At 39.1% G+C, this 19213-nt stretch overlaps 1 protein-coding gene across 1 annotated transcript; it reads left to right on the top strand.

Annotated features, from left to right (window-relative positions):
- The first annotated feature begins 7361 nt into the window (after positions 1–7361).
- Positions 7362–12226, top strand: cnpy3 (canopy FGF signaling regulator 3). The gene is made up of 6 exons (XM_019352261.2): positions 7362–7625; positions 8377–8503; positions 9774–9870; positions 10717–10839; positions 10969–11086; positions 11437–12226. The coding sequence occupies exons 1-6, from the start codon at positions 7523–7525 to the stop codon at positions 11724–11726; spliced, it is 858 nt and encodes a 285-aa protein (XP_019207806.1). The 5' UTR covers positions 7362–7522; the 3' UTR covers positions 11727–12226.
- The last annotated feature ends 6987 nt before the right edge of the window (positions 12227–19213 follow it).

Genomic DNA, 19213 nt, shown 5'->3' with positions numbered 1-19213 from the left:
TATTAAGCTTTTTTCCCTAGTATGTAAAAACAGTGATCAGAGTAAAACAGCAGAAAAACTTTCAATGCAACTTTTCATGAAAACACTTTTTGTTCAGTTACAAAGCCTCTGCTCACAATTCGCTCTGTTGTTTCTCTTATTCGAGATGCTTTCAGGGGTCAGGTTGGTGTCACTTGTTTCACTTTAGTGTTTGTATGTGTGTGAATTGGATCTAAACTGATAAAACCTGTTTCTTTTTGTGCTCTTTTTCTCTGTGCGTGCTGAGAGCGAGAGAGCTTTTCAGCAATGTGTCATGTAATCTAAATGTATTAATATTTTTATTCAAGGAACAGCTGAAAAGGAGAGCAGTAGAGAGAGATGAGTTTTTTTAACAAAGCCCTCGCTTGCCCGCTGTGTGGGCTGCACCGCTGAATAAAAACCAGCTTTCATCTCTCTTTTTTCTTTCTTTTCTCTCTCTCTCCCTCTCTCTACATCAACCTCCCCTCCACCAACTCAGTGTCAAGTTCTGCTATGAGACACACAGTGATCTGTGAGTGTGTGTGTGTGTGTGTGTGTGCGCATTGTGCAATGAGAAACTGGCTGTCCTTTTGGCAGGCAGCAGTACACTGAAGCACCTCTCAGAAAAACTGGACTATTATTGAACCACTGACAAACGCTCTCATCTCACTGTGCAGCTCTCTCTCTCTCTCTCTCTCTCTCTTTCACACACACTTTCAGATATGCAGTCAGAAACATTCAAGCACACAGAAAGACAACATATGCACGCACATAGATAAACGTCTACAGAGAAATTCTGTTAAAGTCCTGCAAGGGAGCTGGGGAGTTTAGAAAGTTTATGAACTTGAAGTACAGGAGTTCCTCAGGGAACGTACCGAGGTCCTCTGGGGGTTACAAAAACAAAAAACAGGCAAAAGAATCATAAATTATCCTTTAAGAAACATTTGCAATTATCATTTGGAGTGCAGTGCAAATCCAATATCCATCCATCCAATCATCTCTCCTCATCCAGCAGCTTAAACGGTAGAGAGCCGTAACATCTGCGTTTAACTTCTTCCTGTCAACACTTCACACCAGCTTAACGCTCAGGTGTCTCTTTTCTATGGCTGCAGTAATTTTTCTGCTGTCTACTGAAAGTAATTGGTTTTATTTTTGGCCTGTTGTTTGTTCTTTGTTTTGTGGAAATCTTGAAAATTTCAATTCCAAATAGAGGTGGGCGGTATAAATGGTATACGGTAGAAATGATATGAATTTGGCCAACGGTAGAGATTTTGACTATACCGCTCTACCGCGATAGCGTATGTTAAGGGTGTCATCAAGCTGCGCCTGTTTTGGTCGAAAGCATTACAGCGGTTGCAAGCAATATCATCTGCAAATTATGCCGGGCGACAGTAATAGCAAAGAGACGAAGCACGTTTTGGAATATGGGGAAAGCCAAAAACCGCGCTTCCTCCACTTCCATACCATTGATTCATTTATGTTGAATTCTCTCGCAGCTGTTCTATTCCCATGTTGTTGCAGTATATTATCTCAGTTGTTCTCCTGACTGAAGTTTGGTCCATTTACAGCATCCTGCCATGCGATTGCATTTGTCCCTAACCATCAGGAACCCCCCTGTTAATTTTTATCGAGTGGAAAAAAGTTAGCGTTCATCCTCCAGCTTCACTGTGTTTAAATTATGCTAACATAGCTGTGTCGCTAGCGATCACATAGCACATCATTATATACCAGCTAGCCCAACTTCAGTAATCCTGCAAACGCCACTGCTGTTCAGTTTTCTGTCTTCATTTATGTGGGAAGTGTTAGCAGAGCTGTACGTTTTAATTTTTCAGAAATCTCTCAGTCAGTACATGGTATATGCTGTTTAGGTGGAAACTAGCGAACTAACTTTCTGCTAACTTCTAACTCCATTGAATTTAATGAATTCTGTTTTCATGGATGCCTGGATGTTAAACTTAATTGTTACACCTGGTAAAGCAGAAACGCTGATCATTTTACTAAAGATGAAATAATGTAGACAGTTTTTAAATCTCAGTGATGCTGCAGGGTTCGTTTGACTTTGGGAGCTGAAGCGGACGGAGTTTTGGACCCAGATTACTCCGCAAGGCTCCTGATGAAGGTAGCTGTAATGCTCGACAATCCATCAAATGGTGCAGCTTCATAGCTTAGCAAAGTCGTACTACAACATTTTTTTAACAGGTTTTTGAGCGCCGTGTACCACATAAAATCGTTTCGAGGTCAGTAAGCACAACGAGAATTCATACATAACGAGAATACACTGCCGATTTTTTTTTGAAATTACAGGATTTTAAGTGCACCTTATAGTGCGGAAAATACGGTATACAGAAGAAAATAATATATTGTGATATATATTGTTACTGCACATGCTTCAAATTATACCGCGATATAGATTTAAGGCCATATCGCCCAGCCATAATTTCAGGTTCTCACAGTTCCAGATAAACTCTTTAAATATCTTGTTTTATGCAACCAAAGGTCCAAAAGACAAAACAAAAACAAAAAAAAACAAAAAACAAAACAGACATAAAGTAACAGAGCATCACGTCTGAGCAGCCCAATTTGAGATTTTGCCTAAAAATTAAATTAAAGATTCTACAAAAGGAAGTGCAAAGTTACTGGCCCTATAGGTGAATTCAGACAAATGAGACCCGTTTTTCCTTGAATTTGTGGCCCACACTTTTATTGGAGTTAAGGGATGTTAAAAGTCTAACAGGATTATAAAAATGTTTGGTAAATTAGACAATGCCCATCTGGTCCCTCTCTCCCTCCACCTCTTCTAGCTCTTCTAAGGTTACAGTGACAGCAGTGTTCCCACTTCGCCTGAGAAACATAACCTCTTAAGCATGTCCTGGCTTCAGCCCCGGAGTCTGTCCCCAGTTACTTGAAACCCCTACCTCAGTAAGAGTAGTCTTAGAAGCATCTTAATCAGATGCCTGAACCCGCCTTATATTGCTCCTTTCAATGTGGAGATGCAGTGCTTCTATCCTCAGCCCCTCTAAAATGACCAAACTCCTCACATCTGTATAGAAGAGCCTAGACAAACTTCAGAGGGAATTTCGTTCTTTTCTTCAGTACCCACAGCCTGTAGCTGTTGAGTAGTTGAGGTAACAGCTTTTCCTTGAGGATCAGCTTTCTCTTCAACACAACAGAGCGGAACAGGATCTGCATCAAGTTCTTGCTCCTAACAAAACTGTTTTTAATTAGCAGCAATTAGAGTTTGAAGTAGAGTTATTCTGTTCATTAACAGCTTTGGATTTTTATCCAAGGACTATAGCTTTGCATAATTAACCATTCAAAATAGCTCCTATTTGTCTTTCACTGGGCTTTTGTTCAGCCTCTCTCTTCAGTCTCTGTCTGAAACAAGCTGTTTTCCTCTTTTTAGCTCTCTTCTGATTGGCTGCCCATCACAAAAAGGAGTCCGAACCCTGTTTACCAAACAAATTTTGCAGTTTTGTGATTTTAATTTCAGTTTTTTTTTGTTTTCAGAACATTGTTTCGGTTAGTGTTTACACCACATTTGCTGATTTCAGTTCAATTTTATCCTTTAAAAATGTTCCGTTTTAGTTTTCTTGTTGTTACTTTTACTTCATGTGGACACACATTTGTCAGGGCACAATGTGCAAAACATTCAAAACAGAATACTTTAATACAAACAAAATACATCTGGGACACATTCATAGTCATGTAGACTTCCCAGCCTCAACAAGCATGTTCCTAAATAACTCTTCGTGCTTGCTGTGTTCGGTCAAATGAACAAAAACTACAACTGAAGTGATGGATGGATATTATAACTGTTTCCATCCCGACCTCAACACTGAAATGGATAAGCAGAAGAAAAATGCTCTTTTTTTACAACTCAATTTGATTGTTCTCTAGCTCCCTACGAGCATCTGGTCTAACACACATGTACACACATTAAGTTGCGTGAAGCTATTGGCTAAATCGCTAAATGTCCAGTGACCGTGAGCCAATCAAATGTCTGCACATGTGCACCATGAGCATCACATCCACAGGCACAGGTGGATGATAAGCCAAGAGCACATCTGATAGTTCCCGTAACTGCATGCAATCCATTATTTACATGGAAATGGAGATCAGAGGTCAAAGGTCATAACACAGGCAGCTCAGTATCAATACAGATGTGAGGCAATGAGTAGCTCCGTTACGCTCCCAAGGAAGAAAGGACGGAGAGAGGGATAGATGTTCATCATCTGTCTCAGTTCAGCGTTGCATAACAGGTGAAGCCTGGCAGAACTTTAGGTTGGTGCAGGACTCCCTCTGTTGGATGAAAGTAAAAACTGCACGTCAGAGCACTGAGTCCAAAGACTGTCTGTAGATCAGAGGTGCCACTCGTTGCCAGGACTGCTCACTCTAGTTCACCACAACCACAGAGTGTAGGCATGAAAAAGAGATCCTGATACAGTCACAGATTATTAATGTGACATTATTTTTCAAACTGAGTCATTAATTAATCAATTAATTAAGCAAAAAGAGTAAAAGTATGGGTATACAGATGTCAGTGAGTGACAGAAGGCCAACTGTGGACCAAACCTCCCTCATATCACTTGTTTTAAAATCATTTTTAAGCATTTTAAAGGTTATGATTGAGTTATGAGTTATAGGACAACAAACAAAGTATAGGCCACTTTTTTTTTGGCAAAAATGTGTTTTTGAAATAAAGATATTTTTGGTTCCTTACCTAAGATGTACACCAGGTAAGTGTACATCTTGTGCAGAGCTTAGAGTCACAGTCAGATATGAATATACAATGTATATCTGTGTATATATGCACAACCTCTGATGATGTGTTGTGCGCTTTTCTTGCACTATTATGTGGATATTGAGTCCAGTGATAGAAGATTACTCTTTATAATCCTCTCTGTGATCTTTATGACTCTCTGGAGAGCCTTCTTTTCTACGTGGGTGGTGTTCCCATACCAAAAATCTAAAATGTAGTTTGAAGTCACTTTTCTTTTTTCATGCAATTTTCCTGTGAAACAAAACCTATTAAAATGTCTGTCCACCTCATTGCTTTAAAAGGAAAACATTTATTTGGAAATACTAACATCTGCTGGTCATTCAATGTACAGCAGCCCTGCTTTGATAATGCATGTGGGCTACACACCAGTGGATATGTAAACGCAATGATGTATCAACTGCAGAATACAGATATGAGGTCCTGTATAATACAAATACACACACAAACACGCACACACCTAATTAACCACCCTCTGTGAGACTGATTTAAACATTATGTTGTATTATTGGGCAATAGCATGTCAAAATTCTCCCTAAGTGCTGATATTGTGCTTATAATCTCCTTACAGCCTGGTGATAATCCTCACAATCACCTCAGATCCAGTTCAAGCCAAAAAACCCCCCAAATTCCTGCATCTTTTCAACAACTCGAATTACAACAACAAAACAGGTAATTTCAGAGAAACAGGCCCTTCTTTATCTTTGATCATGTGATATTCTAAGGAACAATACCGCCCTCAACACGGGCTTCATTTGGACACGCCCCCTTTACTCCACACAGTGTTAGACCTAACATTATTATTATTCGGTATAAACCGTTCTGACACCTGTTTTGCTGTAAAATCCAATCCAAAACAAGACTTGTTCAGTGCATTAATTACACAATGCTACTTGTTAATACTTTACAGTAAAATTATTGTATCTGTTGTTTAGACTTTTTGACATCAATGTTTTGTTTTTCAAAGTTCAGTATTCTATGATTATAAAGTAAAAGTTACATGAATTAAAGTTAAATTGGAGATTTTCATAGATTCGAGCAAGAGGCTTGATTCTTGCTGGGCATGGAGTAGAGATGGGGAAATCAATACAAATATTGATTGTGTCGATGCCAAAGTTGGTATTGGTATCAAATCAATCCTGCCATGACGGTATTGTTACTTTGTTTCTATCCTCTAAGTTAAGCAGGGCTGTGCAGAGATCTTTAAAGGGGCGGGTGTTCAAAGTTAAATAGGGCCACATAGAACCAGGCTGAAGAACAACAACACACATTCATCAAGAATCTAATATGGAAATGCATCATACTTTACCACTGTCATCAGGTGGGGACAATGCAAAGCACACTTAGCCTGTGTTTTACCTGATGGGTACAATGTTGCTGTTAAGGGGTTGCTGCTGCTCCTGCTGCTGATAGTGCTGGAGGGCAGGGCTGATCTGAGACTGTAGACTGTAAAAAGTCCATAGGAGAGATGGGAGCTGATTAAACAAGTGTTATGAGATAATAATAAAATGCAAAGATGAAAAGGTGACAACACTTGGAACCATAAGGCAACAAAACTGTGGGAAATAAACTAGGCTCTGCCCGTGAATCATTCTTTGCATCTCTTCCGTCTCCTCATCTGAACTATCACTCTCCACTTGCTGTCCGTCTGAGAAAAAGGCACAATTTGCTGTTGCATTGATCTATTATTTAATTATCCACACTTAAAAACTCTTGCACCTAATCCATAATAAAGTAATAATAGAAAAATGTTATAGAACCAAAACATTGCAGGTGTGTTTATTATTGTTTTTATGCTTGAACATCTCTGCAATGCAACAACTGGTACATGTGTTATTGTGACCTGTGCTCTTTTTAATTCAGCTGGTGAGGGATCCACTGCCTTTAGCAGCTACTTTTCTACCTTCTCATGTCCTTACAGGGCATATCTGGACAATGTTATATCATGAGTAATAATTTTAAAAAAAATATCGATATACATAAAATACACACACACACACACACACACACACACACACACACACACACACGCACATACAGTGACATTTTATATCTTCTCCAGAATACTGTATATATTATGGCCACAAGTTTGCATCATGGTGCTGATCCAGAATTCTTCCCTTATTGTTTGTTCCTTGTGTTATAATAATAAAATAATTAAAATTTAAAAAAATTAAAAAAAAATAAATTAAGCAATAAATATAAAATAATGTATTATAATAATGTATTTATGATGATTCAATTTGTTTGACTATCCACTCTGTGCAGGCAGAAAGCTTATTAAATGTTTAAACTGTAGAGATACAATAATGTTGCTGCTGTAAAATCTGCATTTTGTCCTATTTGAAATATAAATCTAATCTAATCTGTTTCTTAATGTATCGGCAGTATTGGTCCCGTATTTACTTTTTATTGGATGATACCAATGACTGTAGAAAACATTGGATGATACCAAAATTTGCAATTTTGCGCAGGAGTAGCGCGGAGTGATACCTCTTATCTTCCAGCAGCTCTTCGACCCTCCTCTGCCTCTCATTGGTCCAGCTCCTGCCACTGCTTCTTCTCTGATTGGTCCGGAGATCTGGTTGTGTAACGCCCTTAGCGGAAGGGATCGGTCGCAGGTAAAGCAGCAGGAGTGATGGTTCAGAGGAAGGCGTGAAAACAGGGGAAATAACGGTGCTCTGCGGAGTTGTTTGAAAGTCCAAAGAAGCTTTATGACAAGATAAAGACTCGGAGAGAGCAGACGGGATGATTTTAGCGGCATATTTGTCGTTTTTTCTCCTAATTTCCTCGGTCGGAGCAGCGAAGGATGGGGACGATGACTGGGTTCATCTGCCCAACAAATGTGAAGGTAAGGCGGCTTGTGGTGCTCAAAACGGGCTCCGAGGACCTCTAAGAGTCCTACAGCAAATAGAGAAGTCATACTGCAGTATCTGTATATATAATACACGTAGTATATGTGCTAAGTATAATTTCCACTCTGTGTGGGTTCACACTGACAGCAGGCTGTTTGTGTTTGTGGAGGAAGTCGCACTGAAACAGGATTATGTGAAACATTAAAACAGGAGTGCTGTTGGGCTTGGCTAACATTTCACATTTGTAAGCTTTGCTTTTAAGTTTTTGCTCTTGAAATTACTCCATTGGCCATTTCTTAGCATGAATACACAACACCACCCTGTAGCCTTGCTTTTAAATTAAAGGTGCTCATTGTAAGTATTTTATTTTGAAAATCCTGCTACTAACCCGTCCCCTCTCATAGCTGCTGTACCACCTGTCCTCTGCCAGGTCAGCTTTGCCTCTTGTCCAAGGGATGGACTCCCAACTCCACCATGCTGGACTGCAGGTGGAGGCGGCAGTCCTCCATTTGCTGTGGAGCACAACTCCAACCAGAACCTACTCTGAAATGCAAAGGAAGGACTACCGCCTCCACCTGCAGTCCATGACAGTGCAGGTGGAGTCCATCTGTGGGGAAAAAGCAGACTTTAAATGAAATAGAGAATCTTGATGACATCGGTGACCCGATAAGACGGGTTTATCTGCTTTGTTGAGACATTGTTGAGGTTTAAATGTCTTCTTCTCATTGTCTCTGTTTCTCTTTCTAGTCTGTAAGTTTGTCAGCATCGAGATGAAGTCAGCATTCGAAGAGACGGGGAAAACAAAAGAAGTCATCGATACGACCTACGGCTTCATAGACAGCAAGGGGACGGCGCCGATCAAATATGTCAAGTCGTAAGTTTGAGTGTGTGCGCGCCTGGTACCGGGAAATGGAGCGTTAAAAAAAATAAGAGTCCGGTTTCAAAGTAGAAGTGAAAGCTGCTCTGTGTGGAGGGAGAGTACGCCTGGCTGATTCTGGATCTTTCTCTCGCCCTCAGAGACAGACGGCAACAAGGGACAGGAACTTGGTCAGGTTCAGTTCCTGTGGAGAAACTTATTATAGAACAGGGAAGCTGCTGAAGTGCTCTGGGTGGTGTGCGAGAGCAAAGCTCGAAGGGAGTTTTAATCTGAAAGCATCACAGTTTTAGGAGCTGCTTTTTTAAAAAAAAAAAGTGTTAGAATATTGTAAATGTGGTCATGAACACGCATGTTTATTTTCAGTCTGCAGAGCGTGGCATGTGTCATACACACATAACTCATGATGTTTCCCTTTTTGTTTTTTTGATTTAGGGTAAGTTGAAAGGCAGCATACGTCTCATATGTCTGAACATGAAGTATAAAGTTCTGTTACAGTCAGCAGGACTTTATCACAGCTGTATTTTAGTATTCACCGTGATCCATCCATCACATTTTGTTACAACCACTTATCCAGTTCTGGGTCGTGGGCGGGGACACAGAATCAATTTTTTTGAATTTATAGTACCAAATCACAACAAGAGGTCCCTCAAGGTGCTTTATACTGTAAGGTTTAAACCCCCACAATCAGCTGACCCCCTTTGAGCAAGCACTTGGCGACAGTGGGAAGGAAAAACTCCCTTTTAACAGGAAGAAACCTCCAGCACAACCAGGCTGAGGGAGGGTGTCTCAGCTGTTTTAGGATGGAAGGTGGGCTACTAACAAATATGTAGGACTGCTTTTTTCTTGTTGTTCCTTCTAGTTCTTCTAATTCAACCCGTCAGCTCAGAGGCCGAGCTGAGGGGTTGCTATAAAGGCCACTTTACTGTGGATCATTTAGTTATCGCCTCAGGATAAAACCATAGGCCTCCTTTAAGTATAGGGGTACTTTACTTTCATAGCATCTAGGATACCAGCTGAGAAAAGCCTTTAGTGTGGAGACGCGCTCACATGAAAACAAAGCGCATCGAGGAGCAGAAAACTTAAATGAAAAAGCTCTGTAATGTTACTTTGACACGGTCCATAAAATGAAGTCAGCTGTGATGTGTGATCAGGTTTTTGGTTCACAGACAAAACAAAGAAAGGGCAAATTCAAACAGAAGGTACAGAGAGAAAAAAGCTTTAACTCTGTTGCCTGCCGGGATCTTTAATGGTGTGTGTTTCTCCTCAGAGACCTGAGATTCATCGAGGTTGTAGAAAATGTGTGTCAAAGGCTGCTGGAGTACAATCTGCACAAAGAGAGAAGTGGCAGCAACCGCTTTGCCAAGGTCAGTGTGCACGGTTCCTGTTCTGTCAGTTTAACTGTTTAACTGCAGTGTAACGGTTATTTTTAAACATCTTGGATGTGACGCGTGACACTTTCTGCAAGAATCAGTATTTTTAGGGTTTGGTTTTCAAGCATCTTGTTTTTCAGCTCATAGAATTTACAACACGCAGTTTCTCTTTTGTTTCATAAAATGTCTTTTAGCTGAATGTAGCCATGCTGTCACCGTCGCTTCTTCACATGTAATGACTGCACATTGAGCTGTTCTCATTAAAACCCTGAAACTTTTTAGATCAGCTTTACTGTTTATGAAAACTGCTGAAAGTAAAAGGAAATGTTCACAAAAACTGAATTTATTGGAAGTTGAACTCCGACCATAGACGTCTTCATCTCGGTGTTTGAAACTGTGCGTGATGAGGCGGAGCTGACTGTGAAGCTTCACACTCTAGTTGTGATCACAGGCTGTTAGCTAATGAGCTTACCGCAGATTATCCTCTTTGCTGACACTTGGAGAACAATAAAATTATACAGTGATAAAACTGACTTAAAGTTTCATTCAGACCCCAAATAAGTGACTGAGTCCTTAAACTAACTGGGAAAATCTTTAGAGGTCCAATCAGAGGGCTGTTTTCCTCATTTTTGGAGTAGCTGTGGCTCACAGGTAGAGCAGGTCATCTGCTAATCATCAGGTCGGTGGTTTGATGTGGATGTTTATGCTCAGCCTGTTGTAGTCGCAACAAAACGGCACATATGGGATAGTATGGTGATGATTGTTTAGCTTCTTTTTAACGTAGTTTGGTTTCTATGCAGTCGTCCATATTTGTAGTTTTAAATGTGTCATTGGGCTTAGGGCATGTCGGAGACCTTCTCCACCCTGCATGGGTTGGTGAATAAAGGAGTGAACGTGGTGATGGACATTCCCTACGAGCTGTGGAACGAGACTTCAGCTGAAGTGGCCGACCTTAAAAAACAGGTGTGTTTATATATTTATTTAAACATTCCCAAAGGAACCAAAATTAAACTCCAAACATGGTCAAATTTTCATATTTTAATTGAAATTTGTGTCATTGGAAATAAAATGTGCGTGCGTGTGTGTGGTCAGTGTGATGTGATGATAGAGCAGTATGAGGACGTGATTGAGGACTGGTATAAAGGAAGCCAGGAGGAGGACCTGACCACGTATCTGTGCGAGAAACACGTGCTCAAAGGACAGGACAGAGGTAACGCTCGTACACACAACTCTGAAGTTACATCCATGTTGTTGTTTTTGTAATTCATGATTCCTGATTGTTTAAAAAAATGTCCCTATTTTTAATTTTGCACCCCTTTCTTTCCCTTCTCACGTCCCTGTATTCACCTGAGTTTTTGAGACCTTTACACCATCAGTGTAGTAAAGAGCTCAATAAAAATTTATATTATAATAAGAATCCTCAATGACAAAACAAATATTGTAATTAAAAAAATTATTATTATTTTGAAATCAAAATAAGTGCATATATTTCTCTTTGCCTCGCTCTGTTTTCCTGATCTTATTTTCCCGCCACGCCTCTCCTTCCATTTCTCTCTCCAGCCTGCCTGAACGAGAACTGGACTCTGAAGAAGAAGGGAGACCAGGCAGCGATTGCGGAGGACAAGAAGAAGAAGAAAAAGAAGAAGGGAGGGAAGAAGGGCAAGGGCAAAGGCGAGGAAGGAGGAGACGGCAGCTCGGAGAGAGAGAAGGCGAGCAAGAAGAACAAGGAGAAGAAGGTGAAGAAGAAGAAAAAGAGCAAATCTCCGGTGGAGAAGACTGACGGAGGGGTGTCGTCCGATGAGGAGATCCAGCCGCAGGCGCCTCTGTCTGGGCAGAAGACGGAGCTGTGAGTCCTGGATGTGGATCAGTCCTCCAGAGTGAAACCTGCTGAGTCAAAGCAGCTTCTGGAAACATCTTCAAGTGTCAAAACTGAGGTTCTAGTCATTGACATCCCGCACTGTTACATGTTTTGAAGTCATTTTCCAGGTTTCATGAGGGAGAAATCAGATGTATAACCAGTTATTTACAATATTTCGCTCCTTTTCACCCCCACTTCAGTCATTTTTAACGGTTTTTAGTAGAGTCTCCATTGGAATTTAAAGGATGATGTGGTTATCATAGCTTGGGACCAGTTTTTCTATTGGTATTCATAATGTTTGTACTTTTGAGGCCACAAACGTGAAAAAGACTTGAATTGTGATTTCCAGGCTCGACATCATTCTCAGACCAAAAACATAAACACTTTAGGGACACGTAAGAACCATTTCTCATAGGGCTGTGTGATATGACCAAAATCTCATATCCCGATATTAAGACATCTATCGTCCGATAACGATATAAATCACAAAAATGTAACATTTTCTGTAAATTCTGTGAATGTCGGGCAGCTCGACTTGCGTGAAGTGTTTCCAGCTGGGCGTCGCGTACCTGGAGTCGAGTGTTTTAACTGATGCATGAAACGATACATTTTTAGACATAGGTTGTAACGGCCGCCGTTTTCTTTGTGAGTATTTATTACACAGCGTGCTGCGGGGAAAAGCCTGTTCTAACGTTTGAGTCTAAGGTTTATTTTTTAGCACCTGACGGCTCTTTTTTGCTTCTCATCCGTAAATACTCTGCATCTTTCACGTGATTCAGTTTATTTTGAAAAGTCTCAACAGGATCTTGAGCTTTACTGTGAAAGGTTTATGTGGAAAATAAACAAGCGGACATGCGATGGTTTTACCGTCGTTGTTGCTAACGACAACGCATACAAACAAGCGCTTGTCCGTCTGTAGTGTGGTTATATTAAATATAAGAGAGAGAGAGAACTTTAGGAAATTAATATAGCCACTACAGTGACCATCAAAATAATGAAAAAAATATTGCCGTAAACAGTTTATTTTGCGACACCACGAAACAAACGATAGCGTAAAATGAAACGATAGACGTTTTTCTATCGTCATCCGATATATATCGTTATATCGAACAGCCCTAATTTCTCAGTATTTATTGAGAAATCATGAATTATCCTGCACTATCGAAAGAAAGTCTGTAGGTGCACTCTGTATGAATGATTTTACAGTGCTGTACACAAACGAACCACATACAGAGTATAAACCTGTGCCAGTCGCAGGATGTCCACGTGTTTGGTTTTCCGTCTCTCAGTCGCACGTAGGTGTTGGTTCACGTATTTTGTGACTTTCTCTCTGCGTCTCACAATCGCAGCTCCGAACTGAGACTCTTTTTCACTCATGTTTTTAAATATTTTTGTGCCCTTTACAGCTGTAGATCTTTGACCCTCAATGAGCATTTTATTAGGAACACCAACATATTTGTAACTTTGACCAATCCACTACACTTTCAGTTACAGTAGAGCTGCATGAAAATGTTAACTGATATTGTGTAAATAACAAACATATTATGAAATGACTTTTTAATTCTTTCTGTAAATAATCTTTCCACCTATGTGAGCTCGTATCTCAGGATTAACTTACTAAAAAAGGCACCACGTATCAAGGTTATAGATAAATTTGACTGATCAGCGTGTTTGCTGTTATGTCAGTGGTGTTATTGTGAATTGTGACGTTTTCATACTGTTGTGTCCAGCTGGTTCACCTGTATGAACGAGCAAGCGAGCTGCCCAAGTGTTCCTAATAAAGTGCTCTAAACTAATGATTTTTAATCCAATGTTAAAGTTTTTCTTTTATTTCTCACTGTCCTAATGTTTTTTAAAGCCCTTCCACAAACTGATGCATTAGCTGAAATGCCCCTTTAATCAGTAGATACAACGTGTGGTACTGATTTCCTGTTTGCTGTACAAAAAGCTGCTATTGAAGGCCTGTGTGTGTTTGTGCTGCCGCGTGATCGTTAGGCTCCTGAACTGAAGACGATGAAGGATTGTGCGTCTGGTTTTTTGCATTTTCTTAAGAGTGAACGTGTGTGTGGGTGTGTGTTTTTACGAGATTTCTATCCTGAGGTAAAAAATGCTGGCTGTGTTGTATCGAAGTCGCTTTTTGAAACCACGAGCAGACGCATCAGTGGATTAATAAACAGGTTTCAAAAGTCTGAATGTGTTAGAGAGATTTTTTTTTTTTTTTTTCGGTAAGCTTTCGGTCAGTTACAGTTAAAGTTTCATACAATTATTTTAAAATGTGCACCTCGGAGAACTGGTTTCTTTTCCTCAGTCAGCCGTGTGGGCGTAGTCCACTTTTTCAGCTACCAGAGGGAGCCAGAGTTAAGGACTTGCTCTGTTAATGATTTTCCAGGTCCTGCAGTCAGGCAGTAGTTTCTTCAGTCTAAGAAAGAAATCATATTTTAAGATCAAAAGATCCAAATAACTTTTTTATTGTCAGTTTGCTACATGTACAGGACATACAGGAGAATCGAAATACTGCTTCTCTCTCACATTAAAGGAAGAACAGATGCAACATAAATCATGTTTTTAAAGTAATTTTATCATTCTATTTTTCCACGCATTGGAGTTTTATTCAGTTAAAGTTTGGATTTCATTATTTATTTGTTATCATTTCAAGTAAATGTTACTGTTTCACTGAACAGTTATACACAGTCCTATATTTTCACCCACAAATACTTTTTTCTCTTCTTGTAACATAGATATAAATATATAACGATAAAATACATTCAAAGGTAAATTTATTTCTAAAGCATACTTTAACAGACTGGTATAGATTCAAGGTGCTGTACCAAGAAGTCAAAACAACATAAACGCACATCATGACGTGTTAATTTGTAACCCAGCCATCGAGACTGCTTGATTTGGGTCAGTTTGGGTTGTTTTCTGGGGAGCTGGGTAATGTACTGGAACCCAAACTGTTGGGTTGTTTTTCCAGCTTCACACTCAGATGAGATGGTCCATAAGTTTTTGAGCAATAACATTCTGTTTTTGTAGTTTTGCTTCTGTTAACCACCACAGGGGATTTTATTTCAAGAAAATATGTGATCAAAGTGCAGACGTCCAGCTTTAATTTAAGGGTTTTCACAAAAGTACAACATTAGCTGTTTAGGAACTACAGACACCTTTTCCACACAATCCCCCATTTTCATTGGCTGAAAAGACAGTAGCACAATTAACTGACAGGCGAGGCCTGTTTACTTCTATATAAGATAATCAAATAGAATGAAGGTCACAGTTTTGGACATTTAGCTGTGCTTTTGTTGTTTCCCTTTTACACATGCACATGCAATCAAACACTGAAAGTGAAAAAATATGTAACGATTAAATGTCAGGAACTTTACTACACCTTCACTGACTATGTCAGCCGAGGACTAAAGGCTAAAGAGTTTCACTTTTTTTCTTTAGCTTCCCTACAAACCAAATTTTAATGAGCCAGCGTAGTACTGATGCCCTGTGTCGGTCTTTTATGTCTGTTAATGTTTGAAATTACTAATTAAAAATGTAAGACTCCTGCAGCAGCACTACAAAACATTTTTATTAAGCATTTACATTTCATTATATAGTGCAACCACATTACCCCGGTTTCAGTATAATGTCATTACTTTTGCAAAATACATCATATTTACAATATTCTGTAACATTACTGTAAACAGCTAAAAATCTATGGAGGATTGTTTCAGCTACTGAAAAACAAATGCCAGGCAGCACTAATTAAATTTCAGTTGTCTCAAACTTTTGACATATTTCTGAGTAATTCAAATTTTAAGATACCTAACTTGAAATTTTGACTTAGAGACGACATTTTCTTTTCCATTGGTGGAAACAATCTTCCATAGAAACCTGTTTAGCAAACAACAACAAAAAAGGTACAGTTGTCTCATTTGTTTGTTTTTTAACTTTTCTCTCAAATTAAAAATCAGCTATTTAAAAAAATGCTGTAAAGTGAACTTTTTCGGCTATTTTCGGCCACCATTTTAGCAGACATAATCAAGTTCAAAATAACTTGGAGTTAACTTGCCTAGCAACACTGGCTAAGAAGGTGGGGCTTAGTAAAATTTGCACAAGCTGCAGAAATCGCTGAAAATTTTTTGGGCTGTTTTTGCTGAGATCACATTTATTTAGCTCAGAATCAGGACGAGTCAACACTTTATAAACAGCTGTCAGTTTTTCACTCACTTTTCTTCTGCTTTACAAATTGGTAGCGCTCATTGCTAGTTAATCATTTCAGTCACTGCCATTATGTCTTAGTTCTAGTTAATGGTGTATCTACACTGCAAACTTCAACAACATTTCTCACTGACGCTTCTGTGGATGAACACAGAGTACTGCTAAACACCATCAAAACTTTGGACAGCTCAGCAGTGGACCATCATAGGAAAGGTACTTACGTTCTACAACTATCACAATAGTATCATAATAGTTGTAGAAGTAACAGAAATGCTAACAAATTACTGTTACTGTATCCTCTTGTTTCGGTGTGACAGTTTGTTGTGTTGTCTTTTGCCACAGTTGTTAACCTTAACAAAGGACATAAATAGTCCCAAAAGAACACAACCCTGCTGTATGTTTTTAACATGCTTTACATTCAGGCGAGTCAAGTTTGAGTTCTGAGTTGGTCAAAATAAAAAAAGGGAAACCAGTAAATGTCCTTTTAATTTGTGATCTGTTTCTATTTTCATGAGCTTCACCACTCTTTACGTAGCACTGTAAAAATGGAAATGATCAATATATTACAAGTAACGAGTGTTGCTGAATTTTGTGATGCTGTTTGTGTGGCTACTACAGATGTGTTGCTGCATCTGCCACCTCCATGAGAGTGGGTTGTTATCTGGCCTCTGTGCAAGGCTGTTATTATTTTATGTCATAGCCCTTATTGGATGCAGTAATTTACCTTAGTTTGACCTCTATCGTGACATGAACCTCCTCTTTTTCATTTTCCTATTGTTTATTTATTTATTTTTTAACAAGTCCTGTCCTATACAGATGGTGTTTGCTTGTTATTAATTCAAGCTTTTGTGCTGGGGAAACTGGGTACAGGTGTTTCAGCCCTTCATGGTGCTATTGAGAACAAATCCAGTCATACAGTTGAAGGACCACATCGTTTAATGCTGGCAGTCAGTAAGGTGAGTAATGACTGGCCAGTAAACTGGTGCATCCTCAGTAGTTTTATGCTATGTCATGTTATCATGTTCTGTAGCCAGTGGGAGCTCTTTTGGTTGAGGTCCCGGTAGGGTCACCAGGTCCTAGCAAACGTTTATGCTGGACGATGTGGGACAAGTTACTAAAGTTATAGAGTGGGCTGAACTTTTAATTTATCTATCTTTGAAAATTTCCTATGAAACTAAGTAGAACATAAATCTTATGTCTTATGTGATACACTTGTGTATCCTCTTCTTCTGTTTCACTGGTAGCTGATGATCAGCTGCAGTTTTCAGGTCTTTGACTTGCAATGGCGACAAGCCAAAACAGTCACATGGTTCTAGTGAGATATTTGTTCTCCTTTATGTGATGTTTTCATGATTGGAGTTGTTATACACCACCTGATTTATAAAAAATAAATCACTCTAATGTTTCACTGGGCTGCCTTATGGGGCACATTCACCATGGCATTGTTTAACTTAAGCTTATACAGTGTCACAACATTTGCTGCATGAGGTTTTCTCCAAAATATTCTCAATTTATCAAGTATATTTCAAGTCTTGAAATATTCTGGTGCCATCAGGGAAGAACAAAATCAATTCATAGGAAAACCTGGTCATTCAGTGTATTTATGTTGACATGAAAGAAGCAATGGGTGACCTCATTTTTAGGGAATATAATGTTGCTGAACCTAGATCTGAAGCATCCTAGTTTATACAGTAGTCACTAAACATGGTGCATCTGTCTTCTTACCTTGATGCAACCAACGTTCTGGAACAGGGTAAATGTGGGCTCATAGGACCACACGACCTTTTTCCAGTTCAGTTCGATTCAGTTCAGTTAAGCTAATTCAATTCATGTAGCATCAAATCAGAACAACAGGTCCCTCAAGGCAAACAAACAAGAACAAAGAGAAAACCCCGACAGTTATACAACCCACCCAAGCGCTTGGCGACGTTGGGAAGGAAAAACTCCCTTTTAACAGGAAGAAACCTCCAGAAGAATCAGGCTCAGGGTGGGGCGGCCATCTGCTACAACAGATGAGGCTGTGAGATGCTCTAAAATCCAATTTTCATTTTTCAGATCACATTTCTTCTTCCAAGATAATAGTCCACCACGTTCAATAATGCATTGAACAGTTCCCAGGTTTAGTAGTTTCATCTCTCTCCTTAGTTTTCTTTGCTTGATGCAATAATTTCAGTCTTCTGAAATGGAGTAACATGACCACAGAGGATGTCTTCTCATGTGATTATGGGAAACTACTCACTGCATCAGTTAATGTTGCCAAACAATGGAAGACCTTTACTTATTTGATTATCAAATCCACTTTAAAGGGATCCAGAGTGGATTTACTTGTTTTTAGTTTTTATTAGTTTCAGGATTACCTTCAGTTTCCTTTTACATATTAGTTAGTTAAGAGCACTACAATAATATGATAACTAATACAAACAGTCAGCAGACAGTCATGTACAAATTTCCAGGTTCAATAGATTTTGTTTGTGGTGGAAAAATTTCATTAAATATGATGCAGCCTAAATAATCAAATTCACATACACAGTCATACACAGCATGACATGCAGTGAAATGGAATCATTCATTGTTTCTTTTTTGTGTTTTACACCAACAAAAAAAGCAGTGATCATAACTGAAAATAATCAATTTTTCTTATTTACAAGAAAAACTATTTTTTCTTAGTTTTGATTTATTTAATGTTGTATGTATATGTTTCCTGCTTTATTTCATGCAAACAATCTATCATCTATAATGTTATGTTATTGAAGATGCTGATGATGGCACACACACCTACACACAGCTTCACTTCTGAACAAACCAGAAAGTGTGATGCAGTACATCCTTCAAACTGTAGGTGTCACCCCATCATTAAATGGGCCAATAATTTTTGTCTCACCTTGCACTGAACTGACCAACAGCCAAATCCACTTAAGCTGAGACAAAATGAAATGGTCTGTGTGTGTGTGTGTGTGTCTTTCTGAAGCACAATCTATCCATCAGCTTTTCCTTCCTTTTAAAAATCAAATCCACATACACATATTTTTGTGTGTAGTAAGTGTGTATAAGCTTGTGCTTCATGGTCAAACTAAGGTATCAGTCATCTTTTGGCTAGGTAGGTAGATTGGTTGGTAGGTCTGTGTGTGTGTATGTGTGTGTGTGTGTTGAATCAAATAACATTTATCTATTTTTACATACAAATATGTGTTTGCTCTAAATATGCCTATGTATGTGTCCTGCATGAGAACAATACTGTGTGTGTGTGTGTGTGTGTGTGTGTGTGTGTGTGTG

This window comes from Oreochromis niloticus, linkage group LG3 (assembly GCF_001858045.2).
Source record: "Oreochromis niloticus isolate F11D_XX linkage group LG3, O_niloticus_UMD_NMBU, whole genome shotgun sequence".
NCBI lineage: Eukaryota > Metazoa > Chordata > Actinopteri > Cichliformes > Cichlidae > Oreochromis > Oreochromis niloticus.
The sequence above is the reverse complement of the archived record's forward strand: the minus strand, read 5'-3'. Positions and strand labels throughout refer to the sequence as shown.